The following is a 21,585-nucleotide window of genomic DNA, read 5'->3' as shown; positions in this document are numbered from 1 at the left end:
GGATTTTTAAGACCAATACTGATATTTGGTGATTTTAAAATTTGATATTTAAGTCTGTCAGACACTTGAAACAGAAACAGATTTGTTAAAACATCTGCCAAATAAATATAAATATTTATTATGCGTATTTATTTATTTACTTGTTTACACTCTATCATTAGCTGGTTGAGACTTTTGTTGCATTCTGACCAGCCGTGAAGTTGCAGAGTGCCTTCTAGTGGACAAACTTTGTATGATAAATACTAAAAGCTTTGTTGAAGGGTGTCTTTCCTGGGTCTTCTTTTTTTAATTTTCATTTATCAGCCATTACAAATTCTGATAACAATAGCAAATAGCTAATAAAAACATATTTAAAATCCTGGAATGGTTCTTCCATCATACTGCCCAGCACTAGCGTTGGTTAATGTACCTTATAAAAGTATCCTGTTGCATTACAAGATTACTAACAATAAAAAGGAACTTGTTACATTAAAGTGTTTCCTATTGGAAAAACGAATTTCTTAGCATAGCCTACTTTAATATTATCAAAACAAACAAAAAAAGAAAACTTCTTTGCAATTAGCTTGCTGGTTACATTGTCCAGAGGTTGTGTAGCCTACTGTACATTAACCTTTAAGTGAACTGACTTTATCTCTTTGCATGGCAAGTTGATATTGGTAGCACCCCCTCCACCACATAAACAGCAACCATTTTGGTTAATCTCCCTTGCATTAACATCACTGATAAAGGCTCATTGTTGAGGTGTTGGAGCTGTAGCACCAGCATCATTCCTCTCTTCAGCAGGTCCTCACCAGTAGTGTTAATGCTGAGCTTAGCTTGTAATGTGTTTCTTCAACATGTTAAGTCAGCAAAACAGCTGATAGAAAGCAGGCACAAGATAATGCATTACTTCCACAATGTGACGGCCATCCTCTTCACAAACCCACGAGCTAACTTTAAAATATATATGATAAAACTGCAGTAAATGTAGCTGTTTTTTTTGTTCTTATCACAACTAAAGGAACAGGTACTATGACATTTTAAGTAACATGTATTTGAAATAAGGGCAGCACGGTGGTTAGCACTGTTGCCTCATAGCAAGAAGGTCCTGAGTTCAATTCCACCATCAGGCCAAGGTCTTTCTGTGTGGAGTTTGCATGTTCTTCCCGAGTGCTTCAGCTTCCTCCCCCAGTCCAAAGACATGTGGGGATAGGTTAATTGAAAAATCTAAACTGCCCATAGGTGTGAATGTGAGTGCAAATGGTTGTCTGTCCCTGTGTGTTAGCCCTGCGACAGACTGGCGACCTGTCCAGGGTGTATGTGGCCTCTCGCCCTATGACAGCTGGGATAGCACCCCCCTCGACCCTGAAAAGGATAGTGGATGGATGTATTTGAAATATTAACTTAATAACTGGCTGCTTCAATTGCAAAAGTATGTAACACCACTTTGTAATATATCACCCACTGCACTAGTTAGCACAGTCAGTATATCATGCTAGCTCATAAGTTACAACAAAGCCTTAGTTTGTTATTAAGGCTTAAAGGAGCACATACTAGTCGGTGCTGAGCATGCTCTGGGAGGTGTTTGACACTGGTAAACCATAACATCCCGTCACACTGCACAACTTTGTGCCAGAAATTGTTTGTTTCTGAAGCTATCAGCGAGCTAACGAGCTGATCCCTCTCGGTGGCTGTGTTGCTCTTCCCACTTTACCGAGATCACTTGTTCCCCCTGAGAAAAGAGTGCACAAGAACCTCAAACAGACGCCAAGATGAACAGTTAATCCTCGCGCGCCCATCAAGATGGAGCCTCTTCTGTGCTTGTGAAAAAAAAAAGAATGGGATTTTTGTGCAATGTGTGCTGATGCCCCAAAATGAATGGTGGTAAATTCAACCCTTCTAACAGCAAGAAACACTTATCCCACCAGTCTTTTGTGTGTGGGTTGTGTAAGTGAGTGTGTGTGCATATGTCGAGAAAAGAAAATTAATTTTGAGGCTGAACAAGACACGGTAACCGTCTTTTTAATTGCATCTCGCTTTCTTAATGGCTGTCTATTCTGCTGAATGAAGGAGACACTGTGATTAGGCAGAACAGAATTGGGATTGTTCCAAAATCAGCTTCTAAAAATGTGCCTTTGTTTTGTTTGCTGTTCAGAGTTTCACAAGTGTGGTAATGTGAAATGAATACTGCAATTTCTTTCTGCTTTATTGTGACTAATTTCACAACAAACTAGAAACATATCCTTAACTTCCACTGCAATGGAATCGAGTTTGTCTTCTGTGCAATCACCCACTGCACTGTCAAAGTGACCTCTGGCTCTTTTGCCATTTACAGAGAACACAGTTTGCTGTAAACCTCAACAAGCTTTAACACACCATTTTCACATCTTAAAGATCCCAGGCAGAGAAGTGCAATAGACTCGAGGGTTTACCCGCCACTGGAAACCAGCACCTTTTGTTGTAAAACTGGATGAAATGGTATGCCATATCAAAAAAAAAAAAAAAAAGGCTGAGAGTCTGATACCCTGCTGTAGCTTAAATAATTGATCACACTGACATTAAAACCATAGTGTCGGGTCAGTGAGTCAATGCTTCACTTTGTTAGCCAAAGAAATTTGCTTTCATGTAATCAGATTCTGGATTGATCTTTTTTGGATGCAGAGAAATTTACAATGTACACTGAGTCCCCATAAACCCAGCATAAAGCAAAGGACCAGCACACACTCATACAGAAACACCAAAGTCTGAACCCAGTAACCAGAAAAAAAAATTAATAAGCTTCATATGGACTCCTTTTATAAAGCTCTTGCTTATATGGGCATCTAAATTCAAATCACATGCCTCAAGGTGTAAAAACCAACCCACAGTCTGTGCCTCATCTAACTGATCTTTTGACAGTTATCCAGCCCAACTAACTACACTATTTAGCAAAGCAAACCCAAAAGTGAGAGACTGTATTGCAGCGGTAAAAGGGGCGGTAACTGGAACTATTCATGTGAAAACTAGATGTTAGAAACACCATCTTTCAAATCAGAGCCAAATGTGTATTACAGCGATCAGCCTTCGCTGTAAAAGATCTCCTCTTTTAATCATTCAAATGCACTTAGGTAGAATAATAAATGTGCAGCACAGCATCCTAAGCGACCCCACCTCGCCATCAGACCCCCGCCCCCCCTCAGAGGGATTCCTGAACCGGGGTGGTCCTGAGGAATCATCTCCTCGCTGTCCCAAGAGCCACACTCGTTGTACGCGACTCCCGTTTGATTAATTAGTCCGTTGTTCATCTATGCTCTGCTGTGTAAACGCAACACTTCTGCACCAAGCGCGAATTCCTCTCCGGGACACACACACACACACGATGTAGAAGCGAGGCGCGCTTTCACGGTCAGCGAACGTTTACGCACGGATGAAACTCGGTGATTGCCAACATCTCCGAGTGTTTTCCATATGTGTTTTTGCATTTGCAGCCAAAGACAATTAAATGCTTTTGTGTACTGGTGCGCGCGTGTGTGTGTGTGCTTGAGAGAGAGAGAGTGGGTGGGGGTGGGGGTTCGTCCTGCGATCGTAAATGGCGCAACTTCTCATTTTTCCTGTCAAGTTGACACAGCTGGGCGCCCTGCTGACAGCAAACGGGCCAGTGGCCGATGTTTGAGGGAAGACTGCGCCAGTGGGAACCAACATTTAGCCGCTATCCCTATCATACAGTCCAACCATAAGAACCACATGAAAGCCTACTTGCACTGCGTGTACTAATAGTGAGCGTTCAAAGAACATAAAAAAATGGAACGCCTGCTCCATCTGAGGTCTTTTTAAAAAAACCCATCTAACAGCTTCAGGAGTCTCCTTACCTTATAGCGGGCTTTCTGAGGACGTTTTCACTGAATGTTTTCTGCGTTTGAGTAACACAAATGCACGCCTATTCCACAGCTCGCCGATCGCTGTGTGGAGGAGAGAGAGAGGATGGAGAATCAGCAGGGAGGACGAGAGCTCTCTCTCTCTCGCTCCCTCACTCACTCACTCACTTTCTCTCACTGTCCCTCTCTCTCCCCTCTGAAATGTTACCGGCAACCGATTGGTCCAAGGGTTCCTTGGCGGCCCCTCTCCTCTGCTCTAGGAGGGGCCAAATAAAGCCACTGCCTATCCTACAAGGCTAAAATACTGTAGATTGATCAATCTGTCAAACCGTTCACCCCGATCTCTTTCCTCTTTCCTCATATATATATATATATATATATATATATATATATATATATATATATATATATGTATATATATATATATATATATATATATATATATATATACTCAGACAACATATATGAGACTTTTCCAGGCAACTTCTTTCGTTGCGTTTGGTGCAATTTGAAAAAGCATAGCGGGGCTTTGCAGTGCTGTATTTCTTCGATTAGACACAGTGTTATGTCAAAAAGGGCCGAAGTTAAAAATGGGCCACCCATCCTCACACAGCTTGTGTAAGGAATATTGCTTAAGAACACTCTTTGTTTTAATCTGTGGCCAAGATCACACCTGTGACGTTTCCAGCAGTGTGTAAAAACCCACTCTGGATACGCCATCACGTCGAGCACTTAACTTAGACGGCAGCTACTGTAAATGGGTCAGAGCCAGAGAGAGAGAGAGAGAGAGAGAGAGAGAGAGCAAAACAGTGGAAATAAAGACTCACTTTCAAAAAGGCCTCGGGGCCATTTCATGATTGCACGAGTGTTTTATTGCACGACTGAAAACTTAATGACCTAAATGTATCTTTCTCGTATTGTTTTCACTGGATCGGGCCCTCATCGGAAACGTGACAAGACGGGATGAAATATGTCATGTTAAATCTCGTCCACGTAAAGCGCTGTTATATTAGCTAAGCTGCTGGAAATGGCTGTGCACGCGGGCCTAACAGTGTGTTTAGGAAAGAGAAGTCGGAGAGAGTCTTCCTCCTGCATACATGAAGAGAGAGCAGAAGCTCATCAGAACTTGCCTGCAGGGTTCATTAACAGCAGTGAGTTGTGTTTTTCCCCCTTCTACAGCCATCATTTAATACCATTTAAACACATGTGACAGTGTCCATTACATTTCCGGCAGCACACTCACGACTGTTTTATGCTGACAAACTTCTTTACTCATCGTCATTCTTTTGAATAAGAAAGTTTTCTCTCTTTATTACCTGATGAATATTTATGATGCACACAGTAAGAACTGAGGTCAACTGTTTCGCTGCATAGCTTGCTGCTGCTTTTCACCTACAGGCAACAACAACGCGTTCCATATCCACGTTGCACTTTCAGCAACAATTAAGCGTCTGGAGGAAGCAGGGGAAACACTGTTTCAGAAGAACTGCACTTGAAACAAGTGTGTGTGATGTGTAACACCCCCCTTTTTGTTCTCCATAGCAGTGACATTTGTGGAGCAGCTCGGCTCCATCCACAAGCCCTTTGGTTTCAGCACCATGGTCAGTGACGTACAGGCCACTGTGTGAGCTGTTACAAGCAGTGGCGGTCCTAGCCCTCTGGCGCCCCCCCCCCCCCCCTCCACACACACACACACACACACACACACACACACACACACACACACACACACACACACACACGCACACACGCACACACACATATATGACCCTATATATGAAGAGAGAGAGAGTATGCATAGTATGCAAACGGCTACCAAACAGACATCATAATTCGTCATACAATGAGAACAGGACAAATCAACAATTGACACTGACTAATTAATATTATATTATTGTATATATTGTTTGGAGTTTAGTCTCTTAGTGTTACTATTTTTACCATTTCTTCTTGGAGGAACTGTAACCCACATAATTTCCTTAGGGATTAAGAAAGTATTCTGATTCTTAATGTTTTAGGATACATGACCTGCCATTATCCAATCACACATCTGCTTACCTGTAGCTTTTGCTCGTTTCTCCTTGTAGGAGCCATAATTAAATGTATTGAATTTTAATGATCACTGGGTTTTCATTTGTTTGGTTGCTATGGTGATGTGTAACGGGAGTCACGTGGGTGCTAGCGGTGACATTAAGAGGGCGTTGTCAGTCTGTCTTTCACTTTTTTGATTTTGACAGAGAGGAGGGCTGGGTAGCCGTAGTTTTTGTTGACCGCAGCCAACGAGTTTCCCCTTGTTGCATTAGAGCTGTGATGTTTTAAGAGTTTGAATCGCGAGCCGATCGCATTGCTCTGTAAACTTTTCAAGCACTTTAATAAACAAGCAAGCAATTCCACCTCTCGCATTATTGCGTGAAGTTGACAGCGCGTCAGGCAAATAGGCAGGCTCAGTCCCCGGCCTCTAGCGACTGTGGAAGTCGCTACACTCCTCTTCTTTTCTCTTTTTTTAAATTTTAAAAACGGGTTGTGTGTGAGACTTTAAATCAACAAAGTTTAAAATATACATTTTAAATTGTTATTGATCCCTTTACCCCTGGTCCTAAAGTGTATATTTATTTTCTTACTCTTAAATATTTATTGTTTGTTTACTTGCACTGCTGTAACTGGAGCCTCGTCGTCTCGTCTCTCTATATACTGGACTGTATGTAGCAGAGATGACAATAAAGTTTACTTTGACTTCAGCAGCGAGCAGGCGCACCGAGGGCTCTCGCGCTCACTTTTCACGTATAGAATTTCAAAAAAACATCGGTGCAAATTATAAGTCTGTATCATAATGTCTGGTGTTTTCGTGTTTGTTGGTTTGTTTTTATTTTGTTTTATTTTGCAAGTTGGTTATTAGACGCTGCTCCAGCCACCCAGAGAATCCCCCGCCGCCCCGCCCTCTCCTCCCTGTGCCGCAAGCAGCAGGCGCACCTCGCAAACGGAGGGCGCCCTTACTCCCAGCATATGGGCGATAGAAAACCGATCGGTGCCTATGCCATTCCCAATATGCGCTGGCAGCATGAGTACGAGCATTTTTTTTTTTTTTGCCGATGCCCGTGATGCCGCCCCCCACCACGATGCCGCCCCGGGCAACTGCCCGTGTCGCCCGTATCTAAAACCGCTACTGGTTACAAGCACGCCTTAACACTCCTGTAAAATGTATAGAAATCCACCCTTCAATGTGTTTACATATTTGCGACCTCCGCTTCTTCTCTTGCCGGTTGCATTCTCAGTAATGGTGCTTAAGTTTTTCCTGCACAGCAATACCAGTGAAGAGTCAGTAGCCTTGCTGTCTCAATGGAAGCCAGCCTAATGAATATTTATTGGTTCATTGGGTCAAGGAGTAATATCTACATTTTCAACATGGCACGACATGCACCTCTTCCACTCATGTATGTGGCGGGGCATTCATCATCAGGGCGGAATCGTTTAGAGCACAGCCTTGCGCCACCTGCTTCACAGCCCCCCAGCAGATCTGTTTGTGTCTTCATTAGTACTTGTCTGAACTATGCTAAAGCCCGATGACAGAAGACCTTGACCTTGGCTGGCAACTAACTGGTTCCATGTTGGTGTTGTAAAAGAATTCTTTATTTTTCTCTTGCAAACCAGCTGCTTTAAGAAGTTCTTGTGATTGAAACCCTGGATTGCATGATTACAGAAGAAATTGGAAATGTGATTTTCTGCAACAGAAACATCAGCTGGATTGTTCTTTGGAAAACCCCAAGCCCCTTTTTAGGTACTTCCAAGGGCCTGAGAGTAGACAATGCAGGTATTTTTCATTTCTGCCATCTGCAGAAAAGAAATGTAAGTCAGCGGCAAAAGCAGATACTAATCTTTCTTCTCTAAGGATCAAAAGATTAAAGTAAAATTAGCTTTGTACAACCATTCCCATATATCCCAGCAACATTCGAGTGTACGCCTATGCATCACAGAGAACAGCAGGCATCAAGCATTTTCCATTGTGGGAGAAAACAAGAGGAGGTTTTACGCATTTGTTGGAAAACTGGAACCAAGATGGAAAAATATGTGATTATTCTTTCCCTAGTAGCCAAGCTTGAAGGCAAAGTGAAATGTGAATATTTAAATGTAAAATTGAACATAAAAGTTATCTTTAGTGCTTTTTTGTCAGGGGTGCGATGGTTAGCGCAGTGCCAATGGTTGTCGAATTTCCTTCACAACTCGTTGCCATGCATGGCGATCGTTGGCGATTGTCCTGGCCTCGTCGAGATTTATTCTGCCCCTGATGTCATCTTCGACCTGTTTTAACCATGTTTTCTTCGGTGCCTTTCGGTGGATTCTCCACTGGGTGGGTCGTTTACGCCAGAGGAGTTGATGTGGTAGTCTGCTTGCATCCATTTGACACACATGGCCAAACCATCGCAATCGGCGTTTTTGAATTTGCCCCTCGATTGGCGGTTGGTTGTCGCATCTCCGTCAGATGTCCTCGTTTCGAAGGCGGTCTCGAAGTGATACTCGTAATATCTGTCAAAGGCAGCGCATCTGGAAAACTTCGAGTTTGTTGAGGTCCGCTTTGAGCACCGTCCATGTTTCGGATCCATAGAGTAGTATCGGGAGGATCAGCGTCTGGAAAGGCGGATTTTGGTCGAGATGGAAATATTGGTTCGCTTCCACAAGCACCACTTTAGAGAAGTGAATGCTGCAGTTGCTGGACCTATTCGACTGTGGATTTCTGCCGTGGACACGACCTTCCTTTGCTCGATCAGTGAGCCCAGGTATTTGAACTGCTGGACTTGCTCTATTTGATCACACGAAGGTGCCATTGGACTTTGTTGATGTTGTCGTTTGTTGATTTGGTTTTTCCACTCAGGTGTCGGAGCGTTCGATAAATTGTGTGGTACTCATGCGTTGAGGCTGCTTCTTCCAAGTCAGCCGCTACTTTGGTTCCAGTAAACCTCACGTTCTTCCTTCATTCGGCGTCGGACGTCCTTGCTGAGCTGACGATATTGCTCAAAGTCGACCAGCTTCACACGTTTTCGTACGTCTATCATATTGAGGCATTCATCGGATATCCACGGCTGTGTTCGGCAGCGTGTGGGAGGGCACAGTTCTTTGGCGCTTTCCATGATGGCGTCCGAAACTTGTTGCTCTTCAACGTTGACGCCTTGAGATGACACGAGTGTTGCGAAACTGTTGGATAATGCTTTTTGAAATTCCGCCTTGCAAGCGGGATCTAACAGGCATTTCCAGTTGAGCTTTGCGGATGGGCGCCATTTGCGTTTGGCTCTTTGTAGTCGAAGTTTTATCACTGCAAGCGCAAGATAGTGGTCTGATCCACAATCATCCTTAAGTGATGATTGGAAACGGGAGTTGATCAGGATGTAGTCCAACATCGCCGAGTCGTCGCCCGTTGGATTTCACCATGTGAGTTGATGTTTCTTTGGATGTTGAAATTGGGTGTTTCTGATGATGAAGTTGTTGGTGTTGGCGAAGGACAAAAGGCGCAAACCATTGTCGTTCATTACACCATGTCCAAAACAGCCCATCGTGCTTTCCCACCCAGTCCGATCGGTGCCAGTGTGGGCGTTGAAGTCTCCAGCCAGTATGACCAATTCGGTCATACTCGATTGAATCCAATGTGTGTTGTAGTTGGTTATAGAAATCGTCCTTGGCCGGGTCTGGACTTGTCTCAGTTGGTGCGTAGATGGTGACGAGGTGTGTTTTGATGGTGCTGCTGATGGTGAGCACTGCAAGGCGATCGGAGATCGGCTGGAATGCGACGACACTCTTGGTTGCATGACGGGCAACCATGAAGCCGACTCCTGCCTTTCGTTTTTCTCCACCCGAATAGTAGAGTGCCATCTGGTTGTCGGTGAGCGGTGGTTCGACGACCATCTTTCCCGATCCCATGAGTCGTAGTTCGGATAAAGCTGCGATGTCGATTTTGCAGCTCAGGAGTTCTTTGGCAATTATTTCTTTTTGGCCGACGTGGTGACCAGTTCGAACATTCCACACGGCGATTTGTATTTCCACTTTCGGTGTGATGATCTTTCGGTTTCTTCGGCCAGTAGCCCACTTCTCACCATCATCCTGGTTCCTCAATACTGGCGCATCGGCTGCCCCGGATGCGGTAGCATTAAACGAAGAATTTAATTCAGAGCTGTCCATTGGATTCGTGCCTATTTTCCCAGGTCTCCCGGTTCTGGTCGCTTCGGCAGGGTGACCACCTTCCTCTTTTTGCAGTCAGGCTTAGGACCGTCCTTGGCGGAGTTAAGACATGCAGTTAGTGGGGTTAGGTCGATTGGTGATTCTAAATTGTCCAAAGGTGTGAAAGTCTTTGTGAATGGTGGTTTGTCTGTGTTAGCCCTGCACTCTGTTACCCAGCCTGTCGCCCGATGACTCCAGTCCTGAACTAGATAAGAAAAAGAAGAAGAATGTATGGTTGTTTTAATCATGGATAATGGTACTCATCTACTACTGAATTTGACACCTAACATTAGCTACAGCTGTTATGTAGATAGTCTAAATAAACTAAACACTGGTAAGTTAACAGCTAATCTAACATTAGCTAAAGTTATGAGTAAACAATATGAATAAAACTCGAATACAGTACCTCATCTAAAAGCATGATTATGAGCCATATTGTATATATTTTATCTGCAATAATGATGAACTACCAGGTTAAGGTGTGCCCAGTATGGATGAATTTTCCTTTGATGTGTTGACCAGAGACCACACAAAGTCAATGAGATTTGTGGACTTCAAGTAAAATGGGTGAAAAAAACCCTTCTGTCAGCTTTGAGGCAAGCGATTGAAGGGAGTACCAATAAGAGTGCAGGATACAGTTGATTGACAATATGACCTGACAGAAAATACATTAGAGCGTTACCTAAGTAACCGGAGCATATAATCTTGCAAATGACCAACCCCCGGTTTTAAGGCAACGTGCGATGAGAGAATTGCTTACAGTGTTAATGCAGCTTCAGTCTTCTGTTATAATTTTACTGAGAGACCCCCAGCTCACAAGTTACATAAGCTGTTTTCACTCATTAAATCCAGAAAATGTCGGGAGAGTCAGGTTGGGACACAGTCAGCTGTAGTCTTTTAACACATAATGTAGTAGGAAGAAGTTAGTTCTACTGCTGGTAATACTTTATTTGGTATAGGTGAGGATCCTGACCAGTTGAAGCTGTGTCAATGTGGACATCTGCGAGACAAGCTGGCAATATAAATACCGTTTAATGTCCATTTAGACCTAATCAGATACTTACAGTTTTACATGCATCCATCAGATACTACCTAGAAATGTTCAGGTCTGCAGTGCATGTGTAAAACTACTATAGTGTACATTTAAGTCAGTGAGAACAGTTTTTGAATTCATGCCAAGCACCAGATAATCACTCGTAAGAGGGCTTGCCTTCTATGATGCCTTTGATTTATTTGTGGCCAGAGTGTATTATGCCCAGTGGACAGAACTAATTGATCCCCTACAAAAGCCTGGCCAGTCAATTGATCCCCAAACAAATGTGATGTGCTCTGTCGCTGGTTCATGCCCTTCGGGCTTTTGATAAGGGGAAACTTGCTGATCCTCCTTGTCCGGCTTTTCTAATAAAGATGTCAGCAGCTGCCAATGTGCACTTTCATGGCAATGCTCCAAGCTGGCTCCAATCATCAGGGACACATGGGAGACATACGATGGAGTAAGAGTAAAGAGGAGAACTCTGAATTCTTAAGATATAATCGAACAATATAAATCGTAAAGAACCAGATACAGGATATAGCTGTATTTAGTTTCAGCTATCACAATGGTATTGTTGAAATCCCTGTCACAACCCTTCTCCCTGCAGCCGGCGTATCTATGTATATCTTTATCGCTTCAGAAGAACTACAGCTCTGCCTGTGTCATGCATATTTCATAAAAAAAACACGCAAAGCTGTGCAACCCAGAATCCATAGCTCATGTAGTGTTGACATCTTTACTAACCAGACAGCAGTGATAGACACACAGTGCCTGCTGTGCGGGAAATTTACTGTTAACACAACTGATAGAGTCAATCTTGTGCTATCCCCTGGAAACACACATCCAGTGGAAGAAATAAGATTTTCACATTAAGACTTGAAACTTAATTTTTGCACAATAAAACATGGCAAAAGGTCTTTGCATTTCTCTCTGAGTGTGACGACTGCGACACAGTGATGTTAGGGAAATGCAGCTGCATCGGTTTTCGATCGTAACATTGTAACATCATACATGTCATATTTGATACATGAGTTTCGGGGACCTATACATCATCAGTGTGATTTTTTAACCTTAACCCCCTTATATGTCCCCTTATATGAAGGGAGGGAGTATGTTCCGTTTGTGTGTATGTGTGTGTGTGTGTGTGTGTCTGTTTGTTAGCAGATATCATGTTAAAGTTTTGTGTGATAACAGATATCAGTAACAGCTTGAGCTAATTTCATTTGGTGACTAATTGGGTCAAGCTCATGCACATGTGAAAATCAGTTAAAAACGAATATTACCCACAATTTTCTATAGATCATCTTCAAACATCACAACATTATAGCAGGCCTTGGCAGTCATGAGCAGGCTAAGTGCTGGCACCATCAACTTCACTGTTAGTGCCTAAGGTCAAAACTGACCATGAAGAAAATGTTTGAGAAACTGTATAAAACAATATATCATATGAAAGGTCATGTAGAAAGCTATGTTTAAAGATAATAAAATACACATTTTCAGTATGTAATACTTCAAGATCATAGGGCAAAGGTCAGGGTCACATGAATCAGGAAAAAGCTTTAATTTCTATTGGTGTATTTCCTAACTTTAAAGCAATGTATTAGTCAGTGGGGGACATAAGCACTTTCTTTGTTTGTACAAAGTTATATGGCATCAAAATTACAAATAAAAATGATTATACTACACCAGATTTCCACATGAACAATGCTGACATCAGCACATTTTAGGGGCGATCGTGGCTCAAGAGTTGGCAGTTTGTCTTGTAATCGGAAGGTTGCCGGTTCGAGCCAGGGCTCGAACCGTCTCGGTCGTTGTGTCCTTGGGCAAGACACTTCACCCACCGCCTACTGTTGATGGCCAGAGGGGCGATGGTGCAATATAGCAGCCTCGCTTCTGTTAGTCTGCCCCAGCGCAGCTGTGGCTAAAACTGTAGCTTGCCTCCACCAGTGTGTGAATGAATAGTGGAATTGTAAAGTACTTTGAGGGTCTCGAAAAGCGCTATATAAATGCAATCCATTATTATTTAATTAAAACATCAATATCTTTTGAATTGCCCTTGCCCTTCAGGGGGAAGGTGCAATCTCTGAGTGTTTGCTTTGTATACAATAAACAGTAAATTGCACAAAAATGCCTAATGTAGCAAAAATTACGCAAATTGTTATTTAATTTATTTTTTTATTTGTAAGAAGGTTCAATAAACACTCCAGTTTTTTAAAAGAGAATTATTTTAGCAATTTTTTCACAGTTCAGGCTTAAAAGTGTTAAGACAAATACAAGAAATCCAAGAGTGTAAATCACCGCAAATGAAGGCCAACATAAATGTATTAATCACTGTTGAAAAAAGATGAAAGCAGGTGGGCACATGAGCAAAAATAGTGCTGAGAAAACAACATAATGAACAAGACTACGCTTTCAGCAGCTGTCCTAGCGTCTTAGTGAGAATGTAATGAGATAATACTGGCATGAAAAAAACCATCACAGCTACAATAACATAAAGTAAAATGCTCATTGTGTTAGTTTAGAGTTTTTAGCAGTTTTTCATCTGCTAGTTAGAACTAACTATAAACTGTATATAGATGATGGACATGGCCTTATGCCCTATAGCCTTGAGTTGTGGAGCCAGATGTGACCAAATTTAGACAAGTGGGTGGTCAGCAAACTGGACCCATAAGCCTTATGGGTGCAATGCATAGATACAGCTACCTGCTTACTGGTGCAAAAGGCAGACCAATAAAATATTAGAATTTCATTAACAAATACCAGAGCAAAAGCTTAGACAGGCCATACCACACAGCGGGTCATGCTATTTGTCATATAATTTATTTAAAAGGCACCTGCAGAGCAAACACTGTGTGAGGTTCAGCAGATGGTTGTCAGTTACCCCTGCCTGTATCGAAAGCCTTGTCAAACCTTAACAAAACCCAAGAATCCAAAATTACAAAGTTATTTCAAAAGGGAGAAACTATGCACAGAGGTTTTTGCACCAGGCTACAAATCTGTTAAATGCATCTCATTACTCGTAGAGATCAATTCATTCACTCACCAGCCTCTAGCAGCCAATCGAGAAACTGCAGTCCAGAACTCATAGTATTGCCAAATCTCACCACACATATCGGGGAGTCGGGGTTGGGTATATTGGAGAAATGGAAATTTTGACATAATGATGGAACCAGATGAAATGTCAGATATATTTTACCCGTGAACTTAAAAATTGGCACGTCAGCAAGTTTCAGGGTTGTTTTCGGGATATTTTACTGGATAAGTGAAAATTCTGATCTGCCGCTGATTGCAGAAACAGTCAGGGACCACCAAAGTCTCATATCCATTAGAGAAAAGGATTATCTGCACGGTAATGTCACGACATAACTGTTAGGACTTTTTCAGTGTAGATGAAAATGCTGGAAAGATCAGCATGTCTTTAGTTTTTGTAAAAAATCGTTTTTTACCTCAGCGAACTGTGTCAGAAGGTAAAGAACAATCGGATAGGAGGTGTTGTGGCTTGTTTTACTGCAGGCAGTGTTTGCAGTTAATCATTTAGCAAAGCAAGGTGAGGGTGATTTAACACCCTGTCCTTTATTTATTAATGTTAAAGAAGAAAAGCACATAAACATAGCCATGATTTGTTTGCTGTCAGTACTTTCTTTTTTTTCTAAGGGGACTAAAGCTGTCAAGTGAATGGATGAGGGCATTGTTGCTTCATTTTAAACTGCGGGAATACACCTGTCTGTATCGTTTAAGCCTTGTAGTTTTACCAGATGCAAGCCAACAAAGATAACCTAAAAATCCTTCTCTCTCCTCCCCCACCAAAACTCATAATGGGACGTTTTTTGAATTACTTCTCCCACTCTACATTCATATCTGCATTATTGAGCTCGCCGATGCACACTCAGGACCGAATCACTCATAAAATACAATAGCGAATGATAAAATGTATCCAGCAGTGAGGAATTGATTGAAGTTGAGGCAGGCAATTAGTTTCATTGATAACTGTACCGGTAGGGAAGAACACACCGAACACAGGAAGACATAGTGCATCTCCTGAATGGAAACAGTTCTATTACTCTCTGTCGGGTGTCCTCACTTCTCTCTTCGCCATTCATCTGCAGATGTAATGACCAAAGAAAAGAGCAAGACGCTGATCTGTCAGAATGATTCACTGTCAATTTACTGGGCTTTCTATCCTGGTCTGCTCTGTGCAGCAGCCGGTGAGATGAACCCGGCCTCCTAATTCTTTTCAAAATCTACATACTGACACTTTATAATAGCACAGTGATGATTTGGAGCGGTTGAGAGGAGATGACTTTTCAGCAAAAGCTTTAATTGGCCCGAGTGTGCCATCAGACAGTTATATGTGCAATGGTGATAAGTGGCTTAACTGGGACAGACTATGTTGTGACACGCAATCTGGTGTTGTACGGCGTTGTTACTAACAAGGCTGTTTTTTGTGTAATCGTGAGTAAAATTTTCACTTAAAACGAATCACTATTTTAAATTCTTGGTGACTTGAGAAGGGTTTAATTCTCAGAGAAGTGGTTTAACATATTCAATTAAACGTTCAGCATCTTCTTTTGCAGTCTGTATTCCTAGTCTAAAAAAATAAAGGTTTTTTTTTTCTTTATTCAGTCTATGACCTCAAGGTTTTGTATTATTCCTATCTTAAATAGGGACAGAATATGTGATTTATATTGTATACGTTGACTATAGCCAAACATCTGCAAACAAAGCCTGTGCTCAACTAGCCTATTGTCTGGGCCTTGAATGAAAAAAAAAAAGAAGTAAAAACATACATGGTCTGACTGCAGACTTCCAAGAAGCACAACAAGAAGACAAACTCTTGCAGCAAGAGTTTGTCCTCATGTGCTGTGCAGCAAAGCAGTACAGCAATGCGACTTATTCTAGATTAGATGGTACCTTAATAAGTCACGTGTACACACACAGCTATACCAACTAAATAAACACAATACAAAGTAAATTCTTTTTAAAAATTAAAATTTTTTGATATTTTGATAACAAAATACAAGCCCTTAAAATAAATTAAATCCACGTACAGTTTTCAGCATTACACCGATTGAAAAAACAAGAAGTTTTAAATAAAGATGGAATTCAGTCAAAAACCGATTTACGTAAGTTAAACAATATTCACATTGCAGCCAATTACGGGGCTTTATTGAAGAGACGCGCTTCTTGGAAATAAGGGGGCTGGCGCCATTATGTGGCATAATGGAAAATTACAGGAGTCTACTATCAACAATCAGAGTAGGCGAGAATATAAGGTTCACAAGGCTGCACAGATATGGACAGATATAGATGTTTTATCCTGCACTCTTAGGAGAGGAATCGTATAGATAAACTTTACTGGTATTTAAAGTGCTTATTAATGGAAAGTTATTCGTTTTTATACGCTAGAAAAACAATTATAACCCAGTCTGCTCCAATAATGTGCACAAAGTGATCGACTTACAAAATACTTTTATGTTCATTTGTACGAATCGTCTCACTCCACAGCAACGCATTAAAACATTTTTTGTCACTCCCTTCTCTACAAAGGCCATACTATTACTTTTTTTCCCAAACTCTTGCACCTCTAACCTTTAAATTGCCGAAGGCAGGCGACGTTCCCATGCAATTAATGCAAATCTGCGGTCTTTAAACAAAGCTAAGACCAGAGAGCAGTTAACCAGAACCGCTGTGAGTTCATCCATCCCATTTCCTGGACCAAGTTCCTGAGGGAGGGCCGGTTTGAGCAAGCATGGGAAAGTTCTCCCCACTTTTTCCGATTACATCGATTCTTTTTAAAGAAGGCAAAACACAACCCGACCGGAGCAGCAGCGCAGTCCACCACTGGATAGAGCGGAGGTGACATTAAAGACGCACTGGTTGCTGGGACCTGTGAGGCTGTAAGGAGACAAACCCGGCTTCTAGAGAGAGAAAGGTGAGAAGGTTTTCCGTGAGAAAACAAAAAAAGGCGGGCATATACACGCTATACAGTTCTGATTAGTTGTCAGTGACTGAATTATAGTCTACATTGTTGGACATATTTTTATTTATTGGATTCCTTTTTTGTAATTAATATTATTAGTAGTAATATTTTTAAAGGGATTTACACTTGGGCTGAAACCTTAAGACCATCTTTTCAGAGATGGATGATAGGCTAGTCCTAGAATAAAATCTATTTTCAGTGGAGAATTTATTCTTTTAGCCTTGGATGAGGTTTTGATGTTGTTCTTGAACTTTGGTAGATCTTACAATGAGTCTGCTTCTTATTCTTTTCCTTCTGTGTTGTTAAAGTCGGACAGTAATAAGCCGGGTGGCTTTAAAACTACTTTAAAAGGGAGACCTGCTTCACCTTATTTGACTTGTTGATTATTTTTTCTTTTGTATTGTTGCTTTGATACTTAGTATGGGTGGTCTGCTTTATCAAATCAATGCTATACTTTTCCCATCTCCTAGAGTGACCTCCCACTAGTCTGCTGATATTCTGTGGTATGTTTTGTAGAGATAACAGCCATCCTCGAGACAATACCCCCGAAAGAGGATCAGTCAAGTTAGTGATTTCTGTGCCTGTTCAGCTGGGGCCAGTATCCCTGACAGTTCATTGAAACTCCTCGTGCTGTCAGAAGAGTTTTTAGTTTCCCTGTCGGAGACGTTTTTCCTTCTCACGGGGGAGAAAATAACAGACAAATATTAATAGAATAAACAAATAGACAAGTGTCACAGCAGAGCCTGAACTCGCTCACACAGGATGTTTATTCAGTTGTGTGTGTGTGTGTGTGTGTGCGTACGCGCTGAGTTTCCCGACAAGCCACCGACTGTGTCATTTATCATTAACGATTTCCACGGCTTCCATTTCCATTACTGACAACATTTTATTTTTTAAAATAAAATCAATTAAACTGGATAATTAAAGTTTGCATAAATGAACTGATTCATCCAGCCCAGAATAGAATATGTTCTTTGTGCCTGCATTATGTAAACGTTGCCTCATTTGGACTTGTTCACCCCGGTTTGCTGCGAACAGACAAAGTGTACACCCCTTCCCATTCATTCTAAAAGCTAACTTTGGCAGCATATGTTTTTGTTTTAGTTCATTTTAGTGGGGGGCTCACTCTTTCACGTCTCCATGATGAGGATTTGGGGCCCCACCTTAACAAGAGTGTGAGCTCATGGAAGAACTAATAGGGGGGCTGCAGCCAGATACACGTTCCTCAGCAAATAGAGACACCATTATGGTGAAAAGGTTGGAGAAACTTAGCTCATTTGCTGCTTATAGGTGTGATTAAAGGTTTATGCTCTGGCTATGAGTTTTGAAAAGCACTAACAATTTTGTAATGGTAATAACAATGTGCCAGGTAGGTGATTAAGTGTAACAATGGTCCAGCCTGTTTAGCGATTGAGCAGTCAAGAAAACGAGGCCGTATTAAAAACTAGACCTGTAGACAAGTTTAATGGGTCCACGCTAACTGACTGAACAGCTTTCACTTGAGATTAGAGTTTGAGGTGAAAAAAGTGTAGATTATGATAGGTTAATACTTATATATGCTACAAAATCCTACCAAAACTTATGCACCTTTTGTGGGTAACTTTAATGACCTGTTGTCTCCATGTTAGGAGCAGAGGATGTCCAGAGCTGACTGGTCCTTCCTGGAGCACCTGCTGGAGGAGGGCCAGGAGTATTCAACAGCTATTGGCCGGGTCTGGCTTACCGTACTCTTTCTGTTTCGCATGCTGGTACTGGGAACTGCTGCTGAGTCTGCCTGGGATGACGAGCAAGCAGACTTTGTTTGCAATACCATCCAGCCTGGCTGCACTGCTGTTTGCTACGATAAAGCCTTCCCTATATCCCACTTCCGCTACTTTGTCCTCCAGGTCATCTTCGTCTCCACGCCGACCATCTTTTACTTTGGATATGTGGCTATAAGGGCTGGGAAGGACAGGAGAAAAGATGATGAGAAGCAGGCTGAAGAAGGAGGTGCTGGTGGAAGAAAAAATGGTCAAGTTCACACAGAAAGAGGCGATATCACAAAAAATGAAGAGACAGAGAAAGAAAAGAGTGGCATGAAAGGCAGAAGGCTAGAGAAGTCTCCCGAGGTGCCCAAACTGAAAGGCAGGCTGCTGGGAGCATACGCATTCAGCATCTTATTGAAAGTCCTCTTAGAGGTCGGCTTTATTGTTGGGCTTTGGTTCCTTTACGATGGCTTCTTCATTGCACCAAAGTTTGAGTGTAAAAAGAACCCTTGTCCCCACACGGTGGACTGCTTTGTGTCTCGACCCACAGAAAAGACTATTTTCACCATCTATACTCAGGTGATTGCTGCCATCTCCCTGTTACTAAACCTCATCGAGCTCCTCCATCTGCTCCAGCTCGCCATCGCCTACCGCCTGGAGAAACGCTCGGCCCAGCAACAGGACTACCTACCTCGGCCTGAGCGGGAACCGGTGCGACAAAAGACTCCAGAACTCCAAATGGAGGCATCACAGGCTTATAAAGTAGGGAGCCATATCGAGCTCGCCGTGCAGAGTGAGGCTGCACGCTGCCCAAACCCCTGTGAGAGCTACGGGGACATGCCCATAGAGGTGAACTGGGGAACTGGAGATGCTGGGAGCGATGCACTTCCCAGTTATGTGAACTGTATGGGTGCTATGAGAAAGACACATTCCCCTAGAGTCCATTATAAGAAACATGCACACCACACGGGAAAAACTACTAAGGGTGCTCATAAGGGACACTCAAAACAAAAGCATTATGTATGATGCAGTCAGTCAGACTCATGTTTCTATGGGAGTGTCTTTTGGGCTTCAGATTTTTTTATAAATATTTTCCTGCACACTTGACTATCAGGAGTGCACAGTAAGATACAGAAGAACAGCTACTGTACTGTGAACTTAATGCCTCAGAGGCTGACAGACATTCAAACAGAGATTTATCAGATAAATGGACCTATTCAAAATGAAACATTTAAAGAGCACTCCCCAAGGCAAAGAAAATGAGACTCCACAGTGAGAGAAGATTAAAGTCATAAGATGCCTTCGTGTTACATTTAATGGGTTTTTAGTGCTGAATATGACAGTGGGCTTTGGAGAGGGTGTTGTGTGAGAGTTTACTGGAGAGCTAAATTTAAATATACTCCCTGGAGATTTGCACTGTAACCTCTTTTTGAAGCCCAGTTCTCTCCCAAAGGCTCTGTCCACCCTGTGGAATGTACTGGTCTCTGGATCATGCTCAGGTCCCGGGAGGATAATGACTGCGTGGATGCAGGCACGCACGCCTGCATGCACACACACAATATAATTTCCCAACGAGTTTTGGCCGCTCAAGTTGGGGATGCGGGCTTGGAGAGCAGGAGCAGAGGGAAAGGGGAAACCAAACTATGGGACTTATTATCGCCAATAACCGCAGCATTGTATCTACGAAGAAAACAGAGAAAAGGAACGCACAGCACAAAGAAGGCATCCATTTGAATGAATGAAAACTAAACCTTTAGGCGGTTAGAGGTAGATCTTACACAGCGACCAGGCTGAAAGCGGTACAGAAATGTACAAATTCAAAGAAAGGAAACAAGTTATTCTGTGAAAACTGTATTTAATGTTTATTTTTGAGATATTGCAAAGTGATAATATTTATTTTATTTTTTTTGAAGAAATAAAGTTTAAAGTATAATGAACATATGAAAAAAAATCAATAACTGCATCACAGATATACTTTCAGAACCTTTCAACCTGCTCTTGTGTTCATCATGGTTTTATTCCCTTTCTTTCCCAAACACAGGGATGAGATTTCTACGGGGGAAAATCTCTCTTAAGTGACTGCTCACTTGCTGCTATCCAAATACTGTCCCCGCTACAGGAAATTAATCATTCAAGAGGAAGATAATAGAATAAATAATAGAAAGAGAGAGGTATGGAGAAGAGGATGGGTTTTACACGCTATTATGAGCACAACCAACTGAGGGGAGAAAACGGGGAAAAAATGGAGGGAAAACACTTTTGACTCAATGGCTGTTTTCAAATGTGTAGCTGTGGCTGAACAGGCAACAAGGCCATCACTCAAAATGCCAGTAAAAGTTCATACGAGGAAGAATCACACTTTATTCAGGCTCTATTTAATTTTCCCTGGAGTGCACTGCACTGATGGCCAACGCTGCTTTTTTTTTTCTTTTTCTTTTTGAGGAAAGCAATTGATAAAATCCAGAACTCAGCACCTTCGACAAAAGGTGCTCGCCCAGCCTCTGAAAGAATGTACTCATATGTCTTTTTTAGATTTGTAGCTCTGCAGCAATACAGCATTCATTTCCAGCAATTTACTGGACTGTCCACATGATGATAAGCAGTTATCTATGGCAGGAAAGGTGGTCGGTGGGAAATTCAAGTGAGGCAGGCTCTTAAACCACAAGCGGTCTGAACTCTGTGTGTGTGTGCGTGTGTGTGTTTGAGAGGTCAAATCTGCAACAAGCAGCTGAAGAATCTGACATTTACTTTCAGTTTACAGCAGTTTGTCAAAAAAAAAGAAAGAAATGT

General features: G+C 42.1%; 2 protein-coding genes across 5 annotated transcripts in view; one reads left to right on the top strand and one right to left on the bottom strand.

Annotated features, from left to right (window-relative positions):
• dlgap3 (discs, large (Drosophila) homolog-associated protein 3) overlaps positions 1–3,922 on the bottom strand; it is a 157,488-nt gene extending 153,566 nt beyond the window's left edge. For 2 of the 3 annotated variants that reach the window (XM_065471159.1, XM_065471157.1), the window contains exon 1: positions 3,828–3,922. The gene's annotated coding sequence lies outside the window, so the exon portion shown is untranslated. The remainder of the gene's footprint in view (positions 1–3,827) is intronic. The other variant, XM_065471158.1, reaches the window with a different exon arrangement.
• A 12,867-nt stretch (positions 3,923–16,789) lies between these two features.
• gja4 (gap junction protein alpha 4) lies at positions 16,790–20,714 on the top strand. 2 transcript variants are annotated; one of them, XM_065471155.1, is made up of 2 exons: positions 16,790–17,002; positions 18,685–20,714. In XM_065471155.1, the coding sequence occupies exon 2, from the start codon at positions 18,688–18,690 to the stop codon at positions 19,819–19,821; it is 1,134 nt and encodes a 377-aa protein (XP_065327227.1). In that variant the 5' UTR covers positions 16,790–17,002; positions 18,685–18,687; the 3' UTR covers positions 19,822–20,714. The 2 variants fall into 2 exon arrangements, with proteins under 2 accessions (XP_065327227.1, XP_065327226.1); XM_065471154.1 differs by having other exon boundaries at positions 16,791–17,002; positions 18,679–20,714.
• The last annotated feature ends 871 nt before the right edge of the window (positions 20,715–21,585 follow it).

This window comes from Pelmatolapia mariae, linkage group LG22 (genome assembly GCF_036321145.2).
Source record: "Pelmatolapia mariae isolate MD_Pm_ZW linkage group LG22, Pm_UMD_F_2, whole genome shotgun sequence".
Lineage (NCBI taxonomy): Eukaryota > Metazoa > Chordata > Actinopteri > Cichliformes > Cichlidae > Pelmatolapia > Pelmatolapia mariae.
The sequence above is the reverse complement of the archived record's forward strand: the minus strand, read 5'-3'. Positions and strand labels throughout refer to the sequence as shown.

Excerpts from the sequence above, each read along its gene's own strand:
- gja4 (XM_065471155.1), top strand. The coding sequence starts at position 18,688 with ATGTCCAGAGCTGACTGGTCCTTCCTGGAGCACCTGCTGGAGGAGGGC.